The following is an 18,477-nucleotide window of genomic DNA, read 5'->3' on the forward strand; positions in this document are numbered from 1 at the left end:
TAACCAAATTCATGTTAGCTTCTTATGCATGTAATTGTTATTAATTAATTGATGAAGCAAACAATGAATTAGTGATATGATTATGGAGAATTATATAATTTTCGTGAATGACGATGTAAGAATTAAAGATAATGATCTATGCATATACATGGTTATATATAAAATTTGAGTTATATTGTTTTTTTTAGTAGGATAAGATGAGAACAATTTGAATTATAATGGTGAGGCAGAGGTTCAATATTTATTTGATTATAAAGAAGCTAACATTTGCAAATACAATAAACAAATAACAAAATCTAACTCTTTGACTATTTAATTGATTAGAAAGAACACTAAAAATTAAAATCATATAATTTAAATGTAGGATTATATATCGGTAAATATATAGTCACAATATTTTATAAACATAAATTATCATGCAGTGTATTCAGGGCTGGTCCGACATGTTTAAATGCCTTACGCAAATAAAAACAAATTATGCCATATAATATTTTTTTTACAAAATAACAAATGATATATAGTAATATATGAAGGTCCTACTAAAATTGTAGAGAGATTTGCAAAAGTTCAATTTTTCTACTACCTTTTGCAATAATACCCTTTCTTTTTGACCATTTTTAAAAATATCCTTTTATTTGAACAAAATGACCAAATTACCTATCATCTAATGAGAACATGTAATTTGAAACTGAAATTTTCCCGCAAAAAAAAGAATGAGAATTTTTTTTCGAATTTATTTTGGCGGAAAAATTATATTTGGAATATTTTAGGTGGGAAAAATCAATAGTTCACTTTGTAAACCTAAAACATTTTCAAAATAGGGATAACATGTTCATTAAAAGTTAAAAGAGGGTATAAATGAAAATGGTCAAGAGGAAGAGGCATAATTAAAACAGGACAGTCTTGAAAGAGCATTCTTATTAATTTCTCAAAATTCTATACAACATATTTTAATTTCATAAAAAGTCTATGAGTAAAAACATTAGTTTTTAAATATAGCTCTATTTTAGATTTTTGCCTGCAAAATCATTGATCAGACTCATGTAATCGAGCTTTTCAACTATAATTTTTTTAATGGATAGCAAAGCCAACACATTTACTTGATTAATTATTTTTTATTTTAAATCAAAATCTAGGCACCATACCTTACAATGTCTTCTATTTGCAAGCAATTTAATGTTTAACTTTTAGAAAACACAATATATCACTAAACTATATCCATTAACAATATATTTAATTAACTTTTTTATTAATTTAAAGGCTTAAATTCCACAAAATATGGTGAAAAGAAAGCTCAACAAAAAATAAATTTATTGTAAAGACCTATAATATTTTTATTAAAATATAAAAGACTTAAAAGAAATTCTAAAATATACTTTTTTTTTTGATGTCCTAAACCATGACTTCACTAAATGAAGTTGATTTGCTGACGGTGCAAAAAAGGAACCATGGCTCTTTAACAACTGGTTTGTTGCTACTCATAGATGGGAGGCTGCTCCTATTTTGACTTTTGTCACTACTATTGATCTTTGGGTGCAGATTCGTGGAGTTCCTCTTCTATATGTGTGTGAAGAGACTACTTTGGAGATAGCTCAAGAATTGGGAGAGATCATCATGATGGATTATCATGATGCTACCTCAACTCAAATAGTCTATATTAGAGTAAGGGTTCGTTTTGGTATCACTCACAAACTCAGATTTTTCCAGAGGATCATCTTTGAATATGGTGAAACTGCAATCATAAGATTCCAGTATGAACGTCTCAAGCGAATATGTAGCATGTGTTTCTGGTTTACTCAGAGACTATTGTCCCTATCGTCAGTGTCCTCACAACATAGCAAGAGAAAGGGCTCTCTTCCGAGATAGTGTTTTCAGATCAAGTTTGAATTCTCAGTCTCATATGACTTAGACTTTGTTTCCAGCTCCCTTGACACCGCCTCCAAGAGTAGCTCCTCCTCCGCTGAATCATGAAGAATTGGCGGCTGCAATTCCATATTTTGCCACAACAAGAGATGCTCATAACATATATGGTGGGAGTCTAGTACTACAAGACAACAAGGGTCATCAAACTCTAACAACACTCCACCACGAGAAGCGGCAAACTTATCTGGTAGTAGCAGAGTCTATGAAGTTGGTCAATCATCAAGAAGGAATGAAGCTGGAGAAGTACGAAGAGCTGTAGGGGATCCACGACTTCAGACTCATCAACAAGGTGCTCCAAGGATGGGAGGAATTCTGAAACCTCCGAAGAAAAGATAATCACTCTAAAAAGAATTATGTCATAACTTTTTGTTTAAAGACTGCAGTGGAACAAGTATCGTAGCTTCAAGGCTTGAATAACAACACATAGTTTCAGTATGGTTTTTGTTTAGGACATACCCTTGGCTTGGTTATGTTTGATGTTTGGTGTTTCAGTTTAAATTTCTACTAAACAATGTTTTTTGTTCTGTTTACCTTAATCTTGTAAGTGGAAAGTCCACTGTTACACTTTTTGTAAGATCACAGTGGTATGAAAAACAACTTTTCAGGAAAAAAGACCATGACTTTACTTAAATTTTAATTGTTTTATAATTTAAAAATTAAATATATTGCTAATTACCATTTACCCACTCCCGTTCAAGTTCTCTTTCTTTTTGACACTTATTTTTTCTACACCAACCAGTTAGCCACCCAGGTTCATAGGCGAAGCATCATGAAATTTGATTTAAACCATTAAACCGGTAATTGCAAAACTTTCCGGTTTAGTTCTTTCTTACAGACCAAAAACAAATCAATTAACCGTAATTGCAAACCAATCCGGTTAAAATCCAAAAACAACACCACCCTCTTCGAAAATCGTTGAGAGTCCTTTTTCACTTCTTCAGATTTCTAGGGTTCGCTCAAACAAACGAAGAGAAACTCAAATTCTGTAATCTATAGATTTTGGAAATTTCCAGATCGGAACCCTAAACGATGCCGCGAAGCAGAGACGAAGACGATGAATTAGACGGTGACTACGAAGCATTAGATTTAGAGGAAGAAGAGGAAGAAGACGAAGAAGAAGAAGAAGAGAGAGGAAGAGGTGGCGGCGGTTCTAGACGGAAGAGAGGAAGATCGAATTTTATCGATGATTATGCTGAGGAAGATTCTCAGGAAGAAGATGATGACGATGAAGATTATGGTAGTAGCCGTGGAGGTAAAGGAGCTGCTAGTAAGAGAAAGAAGCCATCTGCTTCTATTTTCTTAGACCGAGAAGCTCATCAAGTTGATGATGAAGACGAAGAGGAAGAAGATGAAGCAGAAGATGGTAAGTACTCTTGAATTTTCGGAATTCGTTTTTGTTCTTTCCATCGATTCATTTCCATTAGGTTAAGATTCGTGTTGTTTTGTGATTGAGATTGGTTCTCAGAAGTCACCATTGATAAGAATTGGTTACTTAGTCACTGGAAATGTTCACTAGTTGAAGGATTTTTTTATGAAATGCAGATTTTATTGTGGATAATGGAACGGACCTTCCGGATGAGCGTGGTGATAGACGGTACGAACGGAGGTTTCTTCCTCGAGACGAAAATGATGAGGATGTGGAAGATCTCGAGAGAAGAATTCAAGAGCGGTTCTCCTCTAGGCATCATGAAGAATATGATGAAGAAGCTACAGAAGTTGAGCAACAAGCGCTTTTGCCATCAGTCCGTGATCCGAAATTGTGGATGGTGAAATGTGCGGTATGTGTTTTATCTTGGAAGTTAGAAGTCTTACTTCTGTGATACTTGGAACTGATTCGTTATGATTTTCTCATTGCAATGTCAGATTGGCCGTGAAAGGGAGGTTGCTGTTTGTCTTATGCAAAAATTTATAGATCGAGGAGCTGATTTGCAGATTAGATCTGTTGTTGCCCTTGACCATCTTAAGAATTTTATATATGTTGAAGCAGACAAGGAAGCTCATGTGAAAGAGGTATTTGATGGTTACCCTGTTATATGATATAGATTTTTTTTTTTATTTTCTGCCAGTGATAGTGTTCGTTAGTGTTTGTGACTGGTTGTGAAGAAAGTACTTTTGCTGTTTTTTAACTTGTGTTAGGCAATCAAGGGCATGAGGAATATATATGCTAATCAGAAGATCTTACTTGTCCCGATAAGAGAAATGACAGATGTTCTTTCTGTTGAGAGCAAAGCCATTGATCTATCACGGGATACCTGGGTTAGAATGAAAATCGGGACGTATAAAGGTGATCTTGCAAAGGTATGATTCATTTTCATGTGTAGTCATTGATAAAAGTACCCACAGGCTGCTGAAGTGCAACTCCTTTGCAGGTAGTTGATGTTGATAATGTGCGTCAGAGGGTCACAGTCAAGTTAATCCCAAGAATTGATCTGCAGGCACTAGCCAGTAAGCTGGTATGGATTCTGTCCATGCATAAGATAAAGATGGTGCTTTTTATGTTTGGTAAAGATTTCTGATAGAGTAATAGCAAAACTTAGCCTGTTAGAGAAAATTACGAAGACTGTCCTGGCATTCTAAGGTTTTTGAGTGTGTTCTAGTCATTCAAACGATACAATTATTTAGACACACTTTGCTTGACTAATTGCAGGACGGAAGAGAAGTTTCAAAGAAAAAAGCCTTTGTTCCACCTCCACGTTTCATGAACATTGATGAAGCGAGGTACTCCTTTTAGATACTGTACGTTGCACTATAATATTATAAAGCCTGTTATGGAGAAGGGTTTACCACAGTGCTGAATTTTCAAAAATTGTCACATGCCTTTAGGGAACTGCACATACGTGTTGAGCGTCGGCGTGATCACATGACTGGTGATTACTTTGAAAATATTGGTGGCATGCTTTTCAAAGATGGGTTTCATTACAAACAAGTATCATTGAAGTCCATCACTGTTCAGAATGTTACACCAACTTTTGACGAACTTGAAAAATTCAATAAACCAAGTGAAAATGGAGAGGGCGACTTTGGTGGTCTGTCAACATTATTTGCAAACAGAAAGAAAGGTCATTTCATGAAGGGTGATGCAGTTATTGTTATCAAGGGGGATCTGAAAAACTTGAAGGGTTGGGTTGAGAAAGTAGATGAAGAAAATGTCCTTATCAGATCAGAAGTGAAAGGTCTCCCTGTAAGCATCCTTACTCTTTGGCTGTTCGTAACTGCTTGCATGTTTTTAAAATGATCCAGCCAAGAATAACTGCCGAGATTGACTCTTGTGTTGCAGGATCCTCTTGCTGTAAATGAGAGAGAGCTTTGCAAGTACTTTGAACCTGGAAATCATGTGAAGGTTGTCTCTGGGACCCATGAAGGAGCAACAGGCATGGTTGTCAAAGTTGATCAACACGTGCTTATCATTCTGTCTGACACGACCAAAGAACATGTAAACCAACTTTGTATAATGGTTTGAGCGTATGTCTGCCTAGTAGGGTTACTAAATCCCAAGAGAATATACTTGTAGGTCCGAGTGTTTGCTGATCATGTTGTTGAGAGTTCAGAAGTGACAACTGGTGTTACCAAAATTGGGGACTATGAACTTCATGATCTTGTGCTTCTGGAGTAAGTGGAATACCTAATCACCTTGAAGTAATGCATCTTTCCTGTTTACACGTGTATGAAAGCCTTATATATTTGATGCAGTAACCTGAGCTTTGGAGTAATTATACGACTAGAGAATGAAGCTTTTCAGGTAAATTGTCAATTTTCCGAGAATACCACTAGTTAAGTCTACGCTTAACAGCTAGAATTTGAAACTTTTTTCTTGTGGGATACTTTTCAATGTCCCAGTGGATCTAGGAATAACTCTGTTTGAATGTCCTTAGGTTCTTAAAGGGGTTCCTGACAGACCAGAGGTTGCTCTTGTCAAACTCAGAGAAATCAAATGCAAACTTGAGAAGAAAATCAATGTTCAAGATCGCTACAAAAATGTCATTGCTGTGAAAGATGACGTCAGAGTGATCGAGGGTCCTAGCAAAGTAAGTACCTTTGCTGTCTGGTTGTTGTTGCTTACCTTGCTCAATTTTCCTGATATCATATCAATTAATATTTATATTCTAGGGTAAACAAGGTCCTGTAAAGCATATCTACAAAGGAGTCTTATTTATATATGATCGACATCACCTTGAGCATGCTGGATTTATCTGCGCTAAATGCACATCATGCATTGTTGTTGGTGGATCACGTTCTGGTGCTAATAGAAATGTAAGTGTCTTGTTGTGATGTGGCCATGTTTTGTTATATTTTCATCAAACTGTTGCTTCACCTTATCTAGCTATTTTTCTACTCTAGGGTGGTGATTCGCTTTCAAGGTATGGCAATTTCAAGGCACCTGCCCCAGTACCCTCATCTCCAGGAAGATTTCAACGTGGCAGAGGCGGAGGATATAATAACTGTATGTTTGATCTTTTCTTTCTATTTTGGTTATGAGTAAGAATACGTAATGTTTTGTTTAGTTGATATTTGCATTCTTCACTGGTCTGCTGCACTTAATACTTCTTCAGGATAAGAAAATATTTCCACTATATATGACTTGTACATTTTTCTGGTAGTACAATGTTTTATTGCTTTCCATATATTTTGTGACATGCTTATACATCTTATCTACGTAAAGTTTCACATACTCTTATTTGTATCTTTAAATGCAGCTGGAGGGAGGCATGGGGGTGGAAGAGGACGGGGAGACGATTCTTTATTGGGTACTACTGTTAAAATCCGTCTAGGACCTTTCAAGGGGTATAGGGGACCTGTAGTAGAAGTGAAAGGAAATTCAGTGCGTGTAGAACTTGAGATGAAGATTGTGACAGGCAAGCCCTTGAATTCACTTCTCCGCGTGTGGGTTTCTACATGTCGAACGAATTCTAACAATAGTTCATATATGCAGTTGATCGGGGTGCAATATCAGATAATGTTGCGACAACACCGTTTAGGTAATCTACTTATTTTTATATCATTGGTTATTTTGACTTCAATCATTATGAAGGACTTTGATTTTATCATTTGAATTTACACAGAGATACATCTCGGTATAGTATGGGAAGCGAAACACCTATGCATCCTTCACGGACTCCACTTCATCCTTATATGACTCCAATGCGGGACTCTGGAGGTTTGTTTTTTAGATCCAATATCTGTTTATTTTTAATGTTATATAACACCTCCTCTGTAATATGTTCTCAAGTTCCTTGGTGATTTTATGTAATTTCAGCTACACCAATCCATGATGGAATGAGGACACCCATGCGTGATAGAGCTTGGAATCCTTACACGCCTATGAGTCCACCTAGGTAAGTTTGTGTTGCGTTTCTATTTTCAAAAGTTGATTTCCTCTTTAATCTCCTCTTGGTTCTCTTAAATGCTGTTGTAATTTTTGCATCAATGTGAGGTTATCTGTTATGTTTACAAACATGGCTATTGTCTCTCAAATTATTCTCAGAAATTCTTAACACATGTCTGAGAATTGTAAATCTTGATTGAAGAATAAACTTGGATATCTCTCAAATTATGGTTGTTATGGCATCAGGGATAACTGGGAAGATGGAAATCCGGGATCTTGGGGAACGAGTCCTCAATATCAGGTAAGATTTATACATCTATTGTTTTGCTTTCAACCTTATTATTGGCTTAATGTCTCTGACATATGTAGTCGTGTTAATTACGCATTAAAATCGTTTGTGTTGCACTTGTTTCCAGCCGGGAAGTCCTCCTTCACGGGCATATGAAGCACCAACGCCTGGCTCAGGATGGGCTAGTACTCCTGGTGGTAGTTACTCGGATGCGGGGACACCTAGAGACCATGGTTCAGCTTATGGTAAGATGCGTGTAATCTTTTTCAAAATGTTGACTTTTCTAGTCTGGCCCGTCTTTTTCTTACATACCTTGTCATGCAGCTAATGCCCCAAGTCCTTACCTGCCATCAACACCTGGGCAACCCATGACACCAAGCTCGGCTTCATACTTACCTGGTACTCCCGGAGGACAACCAATGACTCCTGGAACTGGCCTCGATGTCATGTCTCCTGTTATAGGTATTGTCTATTGTCGGGGTAATAGTCAAAAGGATAAATGTTTAGTATAGTCCGACCTTGCATCTTCCTTCTCTCAGTCCCCCTTAGTTAGAAGTTTCCGTTTCTATGGTTGTTTTCTTAGCTTATTGTAAATGCAACAGGTGGGGATGCTGAAGCATGGTTCATGCCCGATATTTTGGTTGACATACACAAGGCTGGAGAGGACACCGATGTGGGCGTCATCCGAGATGTTTCGGTTCGTCTTTTACCTTTCACCAGTTTTATTTAAATAAAGAGAACTTCTAGTGATAAACAAAACCAGGAGAAAAGTCAATGATCAAAGTTACACATAGAGAAGCTCGTAGACCTTGACTGCGAGAAATGATTCTGTTCATGTTGAGTGATAGCTCCTTTCTAATGCTAATATTCTTCCTATGTACTACTTTTGTCAGGATGGAACGTGTAAAGTGTCTCTCGGGTCCAGCGGTGAAGGTGACACTATAATGGCCCTCCCAAGCGAACTGGAGATAATTCCTCCGAGGAAATCCGATCGTGTCAAAATAGTTGGCGGTCAGTATCGTGGGTCTACAGGTAAGCTGATCGGAATCGACGGGTCTGACGGTATCGTTAAGATAGATGATAATCTTGACGTCAAGATTCTGGACCTGGCCTTATTAGCCAAGTTTGTGCAACCGTGATACTGTTCTAATGAACGTTAACTTTTATCTTGTGAGACTCGTATATTGTAATCTTATATTCCTCAATAGTTTATAAAGAAACTTTGAATCTTGTTTATCATCAGAGAAAACATCTGAATCTTATCTCCAGTTTTGTGTTTTTCTTGTAATGCCTCTATCTTTTCTATATTTTTTTAGTTCAGAACGTTAATAATCGCCTTTACCATTTTTTCCCTACATACCTAACGATTAAGAGTAACTGTCTAAAGTGTAGTAAAATTAAAATGATAGTAATACATGGTTTGGCTTGATTTCCTTAAAAACTTCTAAGCAGCTTGTGTTTTAAAACACACCCATGAAAGGTTTCTTAACTTTACGTGAACTCAAAGGCACCAAATGCCGCCAGTGCGATGCTTGTGAATTGTGACGATCGATCGTATATCCACTGCCCTTTGGTGCCTTTAAATCAATTTTCGGGATATGACCCGATTGATAGAAATATACAGAAAGTGATACGGCTTCTTTCATTCTCTACAAGATTGGTATTTATACATCGGGTGTTGGAACTTTTTTTAACATAATAGTTTTCCGGTAACTTTCCGACAAAAACGGCTGAACGGAATTGTCAGATCGTTAGTGCATTGGAAAGCTGGTAAAGAGTACTACAAGATGGTATACTCATACGGTTTGCCAGCTTTCCATTGCACTAACCACCTGACAATTCGGTTTGGCCTTGGTCTGAAAGTTACCAGAAAACTATTATGTCAAAAAAATTCCAACATCAGGAACTCAAGAATCATGGATAATAATATCCAAAGGTTCCCCTAAACATGGGCTTACTATAGATTGTGAGGCAAGTTAGTGATGAATTAATGGAGTTGTGTACTGTGAACACAATGAATAATACGTTAATTCTACGCAGTTATATCTAGAGATGTTGTGGTGGGTAAAAAAGCCCAACCCGACCTGAACCCAAAATAAACCCGCCCACCAAAAACTCAACTTTAGAAAACTCAGATGGGTTTTTGATTAAGTGCGTAAAGCCCGAAAAAACTGATTATTCCGAGACTACCCGTGGGTACCCAACTTGGTTTTTATCATTTTTTTAGAGTTTATTTTTAACTGTTAATATACTATTATATGTATGTTGTATCTATATTTTGCTTATTAATATATTTTAAATTATATTTATTTTCTGTATTACATATATATTTGATGGGAAAAAGGTTGAATTGCGTTTTTGGCGGGAAAATGTTAAATTGCGTTTTTTGGAGAAAAAATGTTAAATTGCGTTTTTGGCGGGAAAATGTTGAATATCTTTTTTGGCGGGAAAATGTTAAATTGCGTTTTTGACCGGAAAATGTGAAATCTTTTTGGCGGGAAAATGTTGAATGTCGTTTTTGGCGGGAAAATGTTAAATTGCGTTTTTGGCGGGAAAATGTTGAATTGCGTTTTGGCGGGAAAATGTTGAATATCGTTTTTGGCGCGAAAATGTTGAATTGCGTTTTGGCGGGAAAATGTTGAATGTCGTTTTTGGCGGGAAAATGTTAAATTGCGTTTTTGGCAAAAAAAATGTTGATTATCATTTTTTGGCGGGAAAATGTTAAATTGCGTTTTTGACCGGAAAATGTGAAATCTTTTTGGCGGAAAAATGTTGAATGTCGTTTTTGGCGGGAAAATGTTAAATTGAGTTTTTGGCGGGAAAATGTGAAATTATTTTTGGCGGAAAATGTTGAATAGCGTTGTTGGCGGAAAAATGTTGAATTGCGTTTTGGCGGGAAAATGTTGAATGTCGTTTTTGGCGCGAAAATGTTGAATTGCGTTTTGGCGGGAAAATGTTGATTGTCGTTTTTGACGAGAAAATGTTGAATGTCTTTTTTGGCGGGAAAATGTTGAATGTCTTTTTTGGCGGTAAACTGTTAAATCGCGGTTTAGGGGAAAAAATGTGAAATCTTTTTTGACAAGAAAATGTTGATTCACCTGAAAAATGACTTAAAAAAAACCGTGGGTACCCATAACCCAATAAGGTAAACCCATATGGGTTTTATTTATTTGGGTACCCAGCCCATTTTAAACCTGTATTTTTTTTCTAGAAAAAGTAGATTTATGGGCTTAAAATTTTATGTGGGTTTTGGGTACCCAGTGGGTTTTAACCCATCATTAACATCTCTAGTTATATCAAAGTGATCACATAATTTTTAAATAACTATATATATAATGGTCAAACGCAATAAAGAATACGTTGATTCTACTCATTTATATCAAAGTGATCACATTACTTATTGACTAACTATATAATGGTCCTAAGTCCTAACACAATGAATAATACGTTGATTCTACACATTGATTCTAACAAATATCTAAATATCATATATCGAATATGAGTATATGAAAAAACAGAATGGATCATGATATGCTAAAGAACATGATAGTGAGTTTAAGCACTGTATCTCTGTATCATGAAGAAAAAAATCACGTAAATATATATATAGATCTATTATGAATGAATTATCACGATGGTATCATCACCCAATCAATGTGACCTTTGTTCTCGATGATTTGGAATTATACGATAAATTAAAGTTTAATAGGTCTAGACATTCAGATACACATACCCAATCGTTTTTTTTTTGGGTTTCGGGTCTCTTTGGGTAGGGGTTGACAATCTTGATATTCTAAAATTTTTGTTTGGGTTCGGGTTCGATTATTTTAGTAAAAAAATAAATAAAAAAGTCCAAAAATAACCAAAAATTCCAAAATAGTTTTGGGTTCGGATCAGATTTTTTATTCATATATACTAAAATCTGACCAAAATACCCGATTACGAGAAAATACATTGGTTACTCTTTACCAAATGTAAACAAAAATACTTAAATTACTTAAAAGAAAAAATAACATTGATTACTTTTATCTCAAATATATCCAAATATATATGTATTACTACAAAATATATAGTATATCCAAATTTATAATTGTAATTTTGAGTATTTAAGGTATTATAAATATAAATATAACTAATATTTTTAAATGTATATTTGTATTCGGGTATCCACGGGTATTAGATTTGGTTTAGGTTGAGTTCGGTTTTTTTTTTTTGATTGTAGACCTATTCGGGTAATTTTAAAAATTAGACTCGGGGTTGGCTAGTTTTTTTTTTTGGGTCAAGTAGTACGACATATGTAAGAAAAATAAAGCTAACTATTCTAACATTACCGTTCCATTTTTGACAGCTCACTGTAACATTATAAACAGACATTACAAACCAAATAAATTCTTTTTACAAGCCTAAAAGTCATATTTGCAAGCCCAACACTAATCTGCCCAGTAAACAATAATTAGGGTTTCAATTAAAATTTGGAAAAATCACGGTGTCAAGAGTCAAGACATAACCAAAGCCGAGATTTGGAGATGAAAGAAAACTAGATCGAGTGATAGAGGAGAGGAGAGAAAGAGGAGAAAAAGAGAGAATAGAAATTGGATTAGGAAGTGGGTTTGCTTTTAGCCCACGTAAGTTAGTTTGAAAGTCAACGTGTTGTAATTTGTAAACCTAATTGGATTAGAAAGTGGGGTTTGGTTTATCCCATAACTTAGCACCTCTATTTATATAAAAACTCTAGTCCTAATCCTATTAGGAAAGCACTTATTTAGATAACTCCTAAAGAGATTTGAGCTTATCACTTCCTAAACCATAACTCGGTTAGGATCTAAACCATAACTCGGTTTAAGATTACTTTTATTCTTATGCTTTCTTTGAAGCTTAATCCATGTTGTAATTTGTAAACCTAATTGGACTTGGGTTTCATAATCCTAGATAGATAGTCACATCAAATCATTCGATTTAAGAGAGATCAGTTCGAGGAACCAAAACCTGAGAGACAAACATGTCTGATCAAGTTTCCGGTAAAAGCACTAAATTTGGGAAGGTAAAAATAACTTCAAATAATATGGATCATCATTCATGTGCCGAAGAATATTCAGGTAATATATTCAACACTCTACGTGCTAGATTTTGTTTTTTTTTAATTGCATGATCAGTCTTAGCAATTAAATAGTTAGGTGTGAATTCCTTTTAGTATTGTTGAATTCCATGCATCTCCTTTATGTTCGTCAACGTTTCATACGCAAGATGTTTCACATCTATGGCTATTTTCTTAGCTTTTCGTATTTGCCACAGATGAGGATGTTGAAGTGCGGTTCATGCCTGATATTTTGGTTACCGTACACAACAGCGAAGTAGGCGTCATTCGAGATGTCTCGGTGAGTCTTTTGCCTTTAACCAACTCCAGAATTTTATTTAATACAAAAGAGAACAGATAATGATAAACAGGATCACCACAATTCAAAGACAAAAGGACCGGCGATATGATGCTAGCTTCCAATGCTGGCTCCAAAGTCGGTTTTTAGTCTTCTAAGCTTTCTTTACGAAGAAAATCTTAGCTCTCAATCTACCTCCTATATATAAATTACGATGCACTTGATGTAAAAAAGTTTATTTACTTTTGAATCTTATTTAACATTACGTACATAAAAAAAATAATGATAAACAAAACCATACAACAAAGTTCAATGATCTTGATTACGAGAAGTGATTATAAATGATAGCTCCTTTCTAACGCATACATTCTTCCCATGTGCTTACTTTTTTGTCAGGATGGAATGTGTAAAGTGTCTCTTGGGTCTGGTGGGGAAGGTGACACTATAATGGTCCCCTCAAGCGAATTGGAGATAGTTCGTCCAAGGAAGAGTGATCATGTGAAAATCCTTGGGGGTTCATACCTTGGGCTTACATGTAAGCTGATCGGAATCGACGGGTTGGATGCTATTGTTAAGATAGATGGTAATCTTGACGTCAAGATTCTGGACCTGGCCTTATTAGCCAAGTTTGTGCAACCATGATAGTTTTAATGAAAGTTTAGTTTCATCTTGTGAGACCGTCTATTATAATTTCAAATTTCTCTACATTTGTATTTGTTTTCTACATTTTTAGTTTAGCATGTTGGTCCCCTCCCTTGCAAGATCCCCTTACTTTTTTTCCAACCTATTATGAATAACTATTGATGCTAGATTTATCAAGTGAATTAAAGATTCACTATATGACCAAAACAAGAACGGCTTTCGCTAGTTTATTTGAAGCCATTGAACAAGACATATGGTGTAAAAAGAAAAGATCGCGTTGGCTACATTGTTCAATGACTTCTTCTCTTTGACACTCATGTATATTCTCATTCACTCCATCGTTCATCAAAAGTTTCAGGGTTTTTGAAATATGTGAATAAGCATTCTCTTGAAATATGTGATTCTATTGATTTTCTCTTCCATCTCCCCTTGTTTCTCTTTAATATGATGTAGTGAGTTTGCATCAATGTAAGATTGTTTGTTCTGTTATACAAACACAACAATTAGGGGTGTCAAAATGAGTTGTTAGCTCATGAGCTGGCTCAGCTCGACTTGATTATTTATGAGCTCGAGTTTTATTTTTAAAAGATCATTTAATAAATGAGTTTAATGATTGAGTTTTATTTAGCTCGAGAGTTATACGAGCTAGCTCATGAGTTTGGTTTTTTTTCTGAAGTAATATATACAAAAAGTTAACAATAAAAAAAAATATATATTTTTTCTATTAAAAAGAGAAATATATTTTAGAAAATATATAATTTACAGAATAATATTAGAAAATATATAATTTATTTATTTGCATTAGCTAACGAGCTAGCTCATTTAGCTTGCGATCAAGATGATCTGAGTCTAAATTTGTATTTTAAAACTTATATAATAAATGAGCTGAGCATAGCTCCCTTTTTCTCCGCGCTCATCATGAATTGAGCTAAGGTGAGCGAACAGGCTCATTTTGACACCCCTAACCACAATATGATTATTGTTTCAATATTTTTAGATATTTTCAACAGATGTATGAGCAGGGCCGGCCTTGACATTTTGTGGGCCAAAGCCCAAAACAAAATTAAAGTTAATTTAGAAGTTTTAAAAATTTGGGGCCAATTATTGGAAAAATGAATAAAATAAGGGTTGTTTTGTAAATAAGTTTTGCTGAATAAAAATGGAGGCCACAGCAGATGTTTCATTTTGTTGTGTCCACGGCCAGCCCTGTGTATGAGAATGGTAAATCTTGAATAACTAGGAAGATTAGAGAGGCCATTGATATGGGTGTCATCCGGAATGTTTCGCTTAGTCTTTTGCCTTTTCACAACCTCCAGAATTTTTTACTCTAAAAGATAAACAAAACCAGAAAGTTCAATATTAAATTGTTTAATTAGCTATATTAGTATCAGATTTTGTCTAAAGAAAAAGCAGAAAAGAATATGTCTTTGCTAAACTACCCTTGAAATTTGGACTTCCATTTTTTTAGAACATGTACAAAATGAAGAATACAAACTCTAATATTCGTAAAACTCTAAGAAATGTATTCTTAATATTTTAAACGAGGTTTTATCTTTTAAAAATTTACTTTTTCAAATTAAATTACAAATTGTTTCCTTCAAATCACCCACATTCTTTTAAATCACAAATTGTTTTCTTCTATTTCCTCCTTTTTAAATTTGCTTAGAGAAGAGTCAAAAATTATGTAGGGGTATTTACGGCAAAAATGACAATTCATAATAAAAATGTATATGAGCAAACTTTTTTTTTTTTTTCCAGTTTTCCCATTTAAATTTGGATACACATGTCCTATATTGTATTGTGTATCTTTTTTTCTTTTCTTATTGAATAAATTTGCCAAATGGAAATAAGAGTAAAATTGAATAAAAAATTAGGTCATTACAAAGATGTGACATTGTTTTAAAATATTGTCCAAATCTTGTTTTTAATTACAAATTTACTCTTACTTTAACTACTGTATATTGGGAAATATTTGTTTTGAGTGACGTGATATTCCGTTATATGTAAAACCTAAGGTTAAGAAAAACAAAAAAAACTTTCGAGCACCATTTACGAGGTCTCAAATATGAAAGTAGATTTCACTCTTTGGTCCTTGTTTCTCTTTTTGCAAGCATTTTGTAACCTCACATAACATTCTCAACTAGGTGACCACTATCGCTTTCTCTCTGCGATTCTTTTTCTGGTGGTCAGAGATCCTTTTAACACTTATCCGCAAGTTTTATCGCTCCGTCGGTCCTTCATTCCGGTGAGATTTTTATTCTTCCTCCGCCGTTTGACTTTGTCGTCAGTGAGATCCATCTCCGGAACTTGGCAGTACAGAGATTTGCTGATGACCTCTCCCCTGTCTCACTTTGCGGTGAAGACATTTGTGAAGAGTCCACTTAATCGTCTTGCTATGTCGACAATCCCAAACAAACAGATCCTTGCTAAATCAGATCATTATTCGCTGCCTAACCATCTTCGCGGATGAGAAACTAGGGTTTCCTGGTTGGGTCAAGATTTGAGCATGTAGCAAGATGGGCCTGGTGAATTTAAAGACCAAACAATCAATTTATTTTGTAACCCACTCGCCAACGTTGTTAAGGCCTGTTTTTCTTAAAAGTGATAACCCATGTCATTTCTTCCTTTCACGCTTCTAGTTCATCAATGGATGTTGAGGCTGTGATATCGTATTTGATGAAGCTTCAAAGAAGTTCTGAAATGTGATGGTGCTAATCAAGATGTACTTCCACTCTATTTCGACCAGCACTCATGTGATAAGCACATAACCAGAGTAAACCGGTGTCATAGAAAAGAGATGTGGTCTCGTGATGGCTCCTAAACTAATGGGATTGTACTCTCCACTCTCCACGATCTTAGTAGTAGATTTAGTGGTTAGTTTCTTTCTTGTTTTTGTGTATTTAAAGACTTCAATGTCAAGTTGAGGGAGACTTGAAAATTGACAAAACAGAGTTTAACTCTTGGGTTACTTTGTGTGTTCTTCTGTTAAGACAAAACACATCTCTTTGGCTTTGAGGAGGGACCACCTATCATCAGAAACCTTCGTCTTGAGAAAATTTTGACCTCTCCTCTCCCTCCCCGATCTTCTGGTGGATCTGTTTGGCGAACTGTCTTCAGTTTCTCATCGCATAGTATGAAAGAATACCAATGTAAGTAAAAATTTGTAAAATAAATAAATTGAGAGAAGACCGATAGACAAAGGTGGGGCCCATGAGTCTGAGAGAGGACGTGGGTACTCACTTGTAGGGGGCGGTCAGAGTGTCATAAGATCTTCCATCTATTACAAACTTTTCAAATTGTGCATCTTTTTTAGAAAATTTATTGAGCCTTTATCTTTAGTTTTTTATGTACTATTTCAGTTTGAAGTGTTAAGAACCTCCAAACTGAACACAAAAAGATATTCCGTTACATGGGCGTCTATAATTATCTAGTTTTAGTATAGGGAAAATCGAGAAAAAACTTCCAAACTGAATCATTTTCCCAACTGAAACTTCCAACTTTTTTCGTTTCTATATTAAATTATTTCAATTTTCAACGAAAACCTCCAATTTGTTTGTTACCAATAAAACTTCTAACTAATTCAATTCCCCTATAAAAATACTCCCTTCAAATCGTCAGATTTAATCCATATCAATGATTGATTAATGGTAGTCAACTTTTAAACGATATTTTTTCCGTTTATTTAGTTTTAAAAATTCACATGTTATTTACAATAGAAAAACTAAAAGTTTAAATTACAAATCATAAAATACATTTTTTGGTAGTTGTAAACGCCATTTACTATTCTGACCGGAATTGTAATTGACCATTAGTCAACTATTGTTCAAGCTCAATTTAAAAATTAAGGTGTAGTAAGATATTTGGCCAAAACAAAAAGGTGTAGTAAGATAAAGATAATTAGTTAAGAGTTTTTAATGGAAACCACAGTTTTTAGATTTTCTTGGAAAAGTGTTTATATGGAAACAAAAAAAAGTTAGAATTTTTTTTTTCCATTTATATTTATTATTTATTACAAATTATGAGAACTGTTACATAGACGATTCTATCATGGACAATTCCTTCCGACCTTTATTAGATCCACGACAGACAACACATTCTTCTCTTTCTCGATGCGCTTGATGGACATCTTCAAGATCTTCTCTGCGTAAAATCTTGGCAAACGGCTATAATTGTACTTCGTTGTAGATTTTTTGCACACTTGCCTCCATTAATCTGCAAATCTGCTAATAAATCGCAATACCTGGAACTCGAACCCTATACTTTTTGGTGTAAAAACATTAATGAACCCTTGGTCAATAGTTAGAAGTTTTAATTGGGAAAATATTTTAACTTGGAGATTTTTGTTGAGATTTTCCCATTAATATATTTTCAAAATATAGTATCTAATCTCGCCCACTTGAATTGTTTTATTTTTCTTATATTTTCTTTCGTTTTTTTAAGAAGTTTGTTCGTTCCCCATAGAATGGACGTTATCTTACCACATGGCTTTCACATTCGTATTATGTGCTTTTAGATTGAATAATATATGTTCAAACTACTTACTTCAAATTATACTTTTAAGAATATCTGTTATATCTAGGATAAATTTGTAAAATAATAATAAATAAAGAAAAAATTAATATTATTAACGGTTTTGGTGAGACCCTGTTGCATTATATAATTGAGAAATATCTTCATCCATCGCTAACTTTTGTTTGTTTTTTCATGATATTTCGGTTCTGAAACTATATATATATATATATATATATATATATAAATCATATAGTAATCTTTTTCATAGGAACTGAAATTGTTTCAAAGAAACAACATCGATAGATTTATTAAAATTGTTTCGATAAAATTTATTGAGTTTATTAGACAATAAAAGAAGGAGGACAAGTACACCAATCTTTTAGAGTTAAACGACATCAAAAAATGCAATTAAATAA

At 34.6% G+C, this 18,477-nt stretch overlaps 2 protein-coding genes, 2 long non-coding RNA genes, 1 other non-coding gene and 1 pseudogene across 6 annotated transcripts; 4 read left to right on the plus strand and 2 right to left on the minus strand.

Annotated features, from left to right (window-relative positions):
- Positions 1-1,399: 1,399 nt before the first annotated feature.
- AT4G08347 lies at positions 1,400-2,182 on the plus strand (annotated as a pseudogene). The gene has a single exon.
- Positions 2,183-2,759: 577 nt separating this feature from the next.
- Positions 2,760-8,872, plus strand: GTA2 (global transcription factor group A2). The gene is made up of 22 exons (NM_116904.6): positions 2,760-3,286; positions 3,466-3,701; positions 3,787-3,933; positions 4,060-4,221; positions 4,293-4,376; positions 4,571-4,641; positions 4,747-5,104; positions 5,201-5,356; positions 5,435-5,532; positions 5,614-5,662; positions 5,796-5,948; positions 6,031-6,174; positions 6,262-6,364; positions 6,618-6,776; positions 6,854-6,899; positions 6,984-7,078; positions 7,178-7,256; positions 7,493-7,547; positions 7,663-7,780; positions 7,860-7,997; positions 8,138-8,232; positions 8,429-8,872. The coding sequence occupies exons 1-22, from the start codon at positions 2,953-2,955 to the stop codon at positions 8,672-8,674; spliced, it is 3,126 nt and encodes a 1,041-aa protein (NP_192575.3). The 5' UTR covers positions 2,760-2,952; the 3' UTR covers positions 8,675-8,872.
- Positions 8,873-9,227: 355 nt separating this feature from the next.
- Positions 9,228-9,422, minus strand: MIR5660. The gene has a single exon (NR_141869.1). It is a non-coding gene; the product is annotated as a microRNA ath-MIR5660 precursor (primary transcript).
- Positions 9,423-12,357: 2,935 nt separating this feature from the next.
- AT4G08360 (KOW domain-containing protein) lies at positions 12,358-13,686 on the plus strand. Its single transcript, NM_116905.3, has 3 exons — positions 12,358-12,631; positions 12,828-12,910; positions 13,304-13,686. Exons 1-3 carry the CDS (start codon positions 12,535-12,537, stop codon positions 13,547-13,549), a joined length of 426 nt encoding a protein of 141 aa, NP_192576.1. The 5' UTR covers positions 12,358-12,534; the 3' UTR covers positions 13,550-13,686.
- A 1,931-nt stretch (positions 13,687-15,617) lies between these two features.
- Positions 15,618-15,965, plus strand: AT4G05425. The gene is made up of 2 exons (NR_141870.1): positions 15,618-15,795; positions 15,872-15,965. It is a non-coding gene; the product is annotated as an other RNA (long non-coding RNA).
- On the minus strand, positions 15,868-16,073 carry AT4G05435. The gene has a single exon (NR_141871.1). It is a non-coding gene; the product is annotated as an other RNA (long non-coding RNA).
- Positions 16,074-18,477: the final 2,404 nt, after the last annotated feature.

Source organism: Arabidopsis thaliana, chromosome 4 (genome assembly GCF_000001735.4).
Source record: "Arabidopsis thaliana chromosome 4, partial sequence".
NCBI classification, from domain to species: domain Eukaryota; kingdom Viridiplantae; phylum Streptophyta; class Magnoliopsida; order Brassicales; family Brassicaceae; genus Arabidopsis; species Arabidopsis thaliana.

Excerpts from the sequence above, each read along its gene's own strand:
- AT4G08360 (NM_116905.3), top strand. The coding sequence starts at position 12,535 with ATGTCTGATCAAGTTTCCGGTAAAAGCACTAAATTTGGGAAGGTAAAA. Across the intron at positions 12,632-12,827 it reads ATGTGCCGAAGAATATTCAG|ATGAGGATGTTGAAGTGCGG; the intron begins GTAATATATTCA and ends TATTTGCCACAG. Across the intron at positions 12,911-13,303 it reads GCGTCATTCGAGATGTCTCG|GATGGAATGTGTAAAGTGTC; the intron begins GTGAGTCTTTTG and ends CTTTTTTGTCAG.
- GTA2 (NM_116904.6), top strand. The coding sequence starts at position 2,953 with ATGCCGCGAAGCAGAGACGAAGACGATGAATTAGACGGTGACTACGAA. Across the intron at positions 5,533-5,613 it reads CATGATCTTGTGCTTCTGGA|TAACCTGAGCTTTGGAGTAA; the intron begins GTAAGTGGAATA and ends TATTTGATGCAG. Across the intron at positions 6,365-6,617 it reads AGGCGGAGGATATAATAACT|CTGGAGGGAGGCATGGGGGT; the intron begins GTATGTTTGATC and ends CTTTAAATGCAG.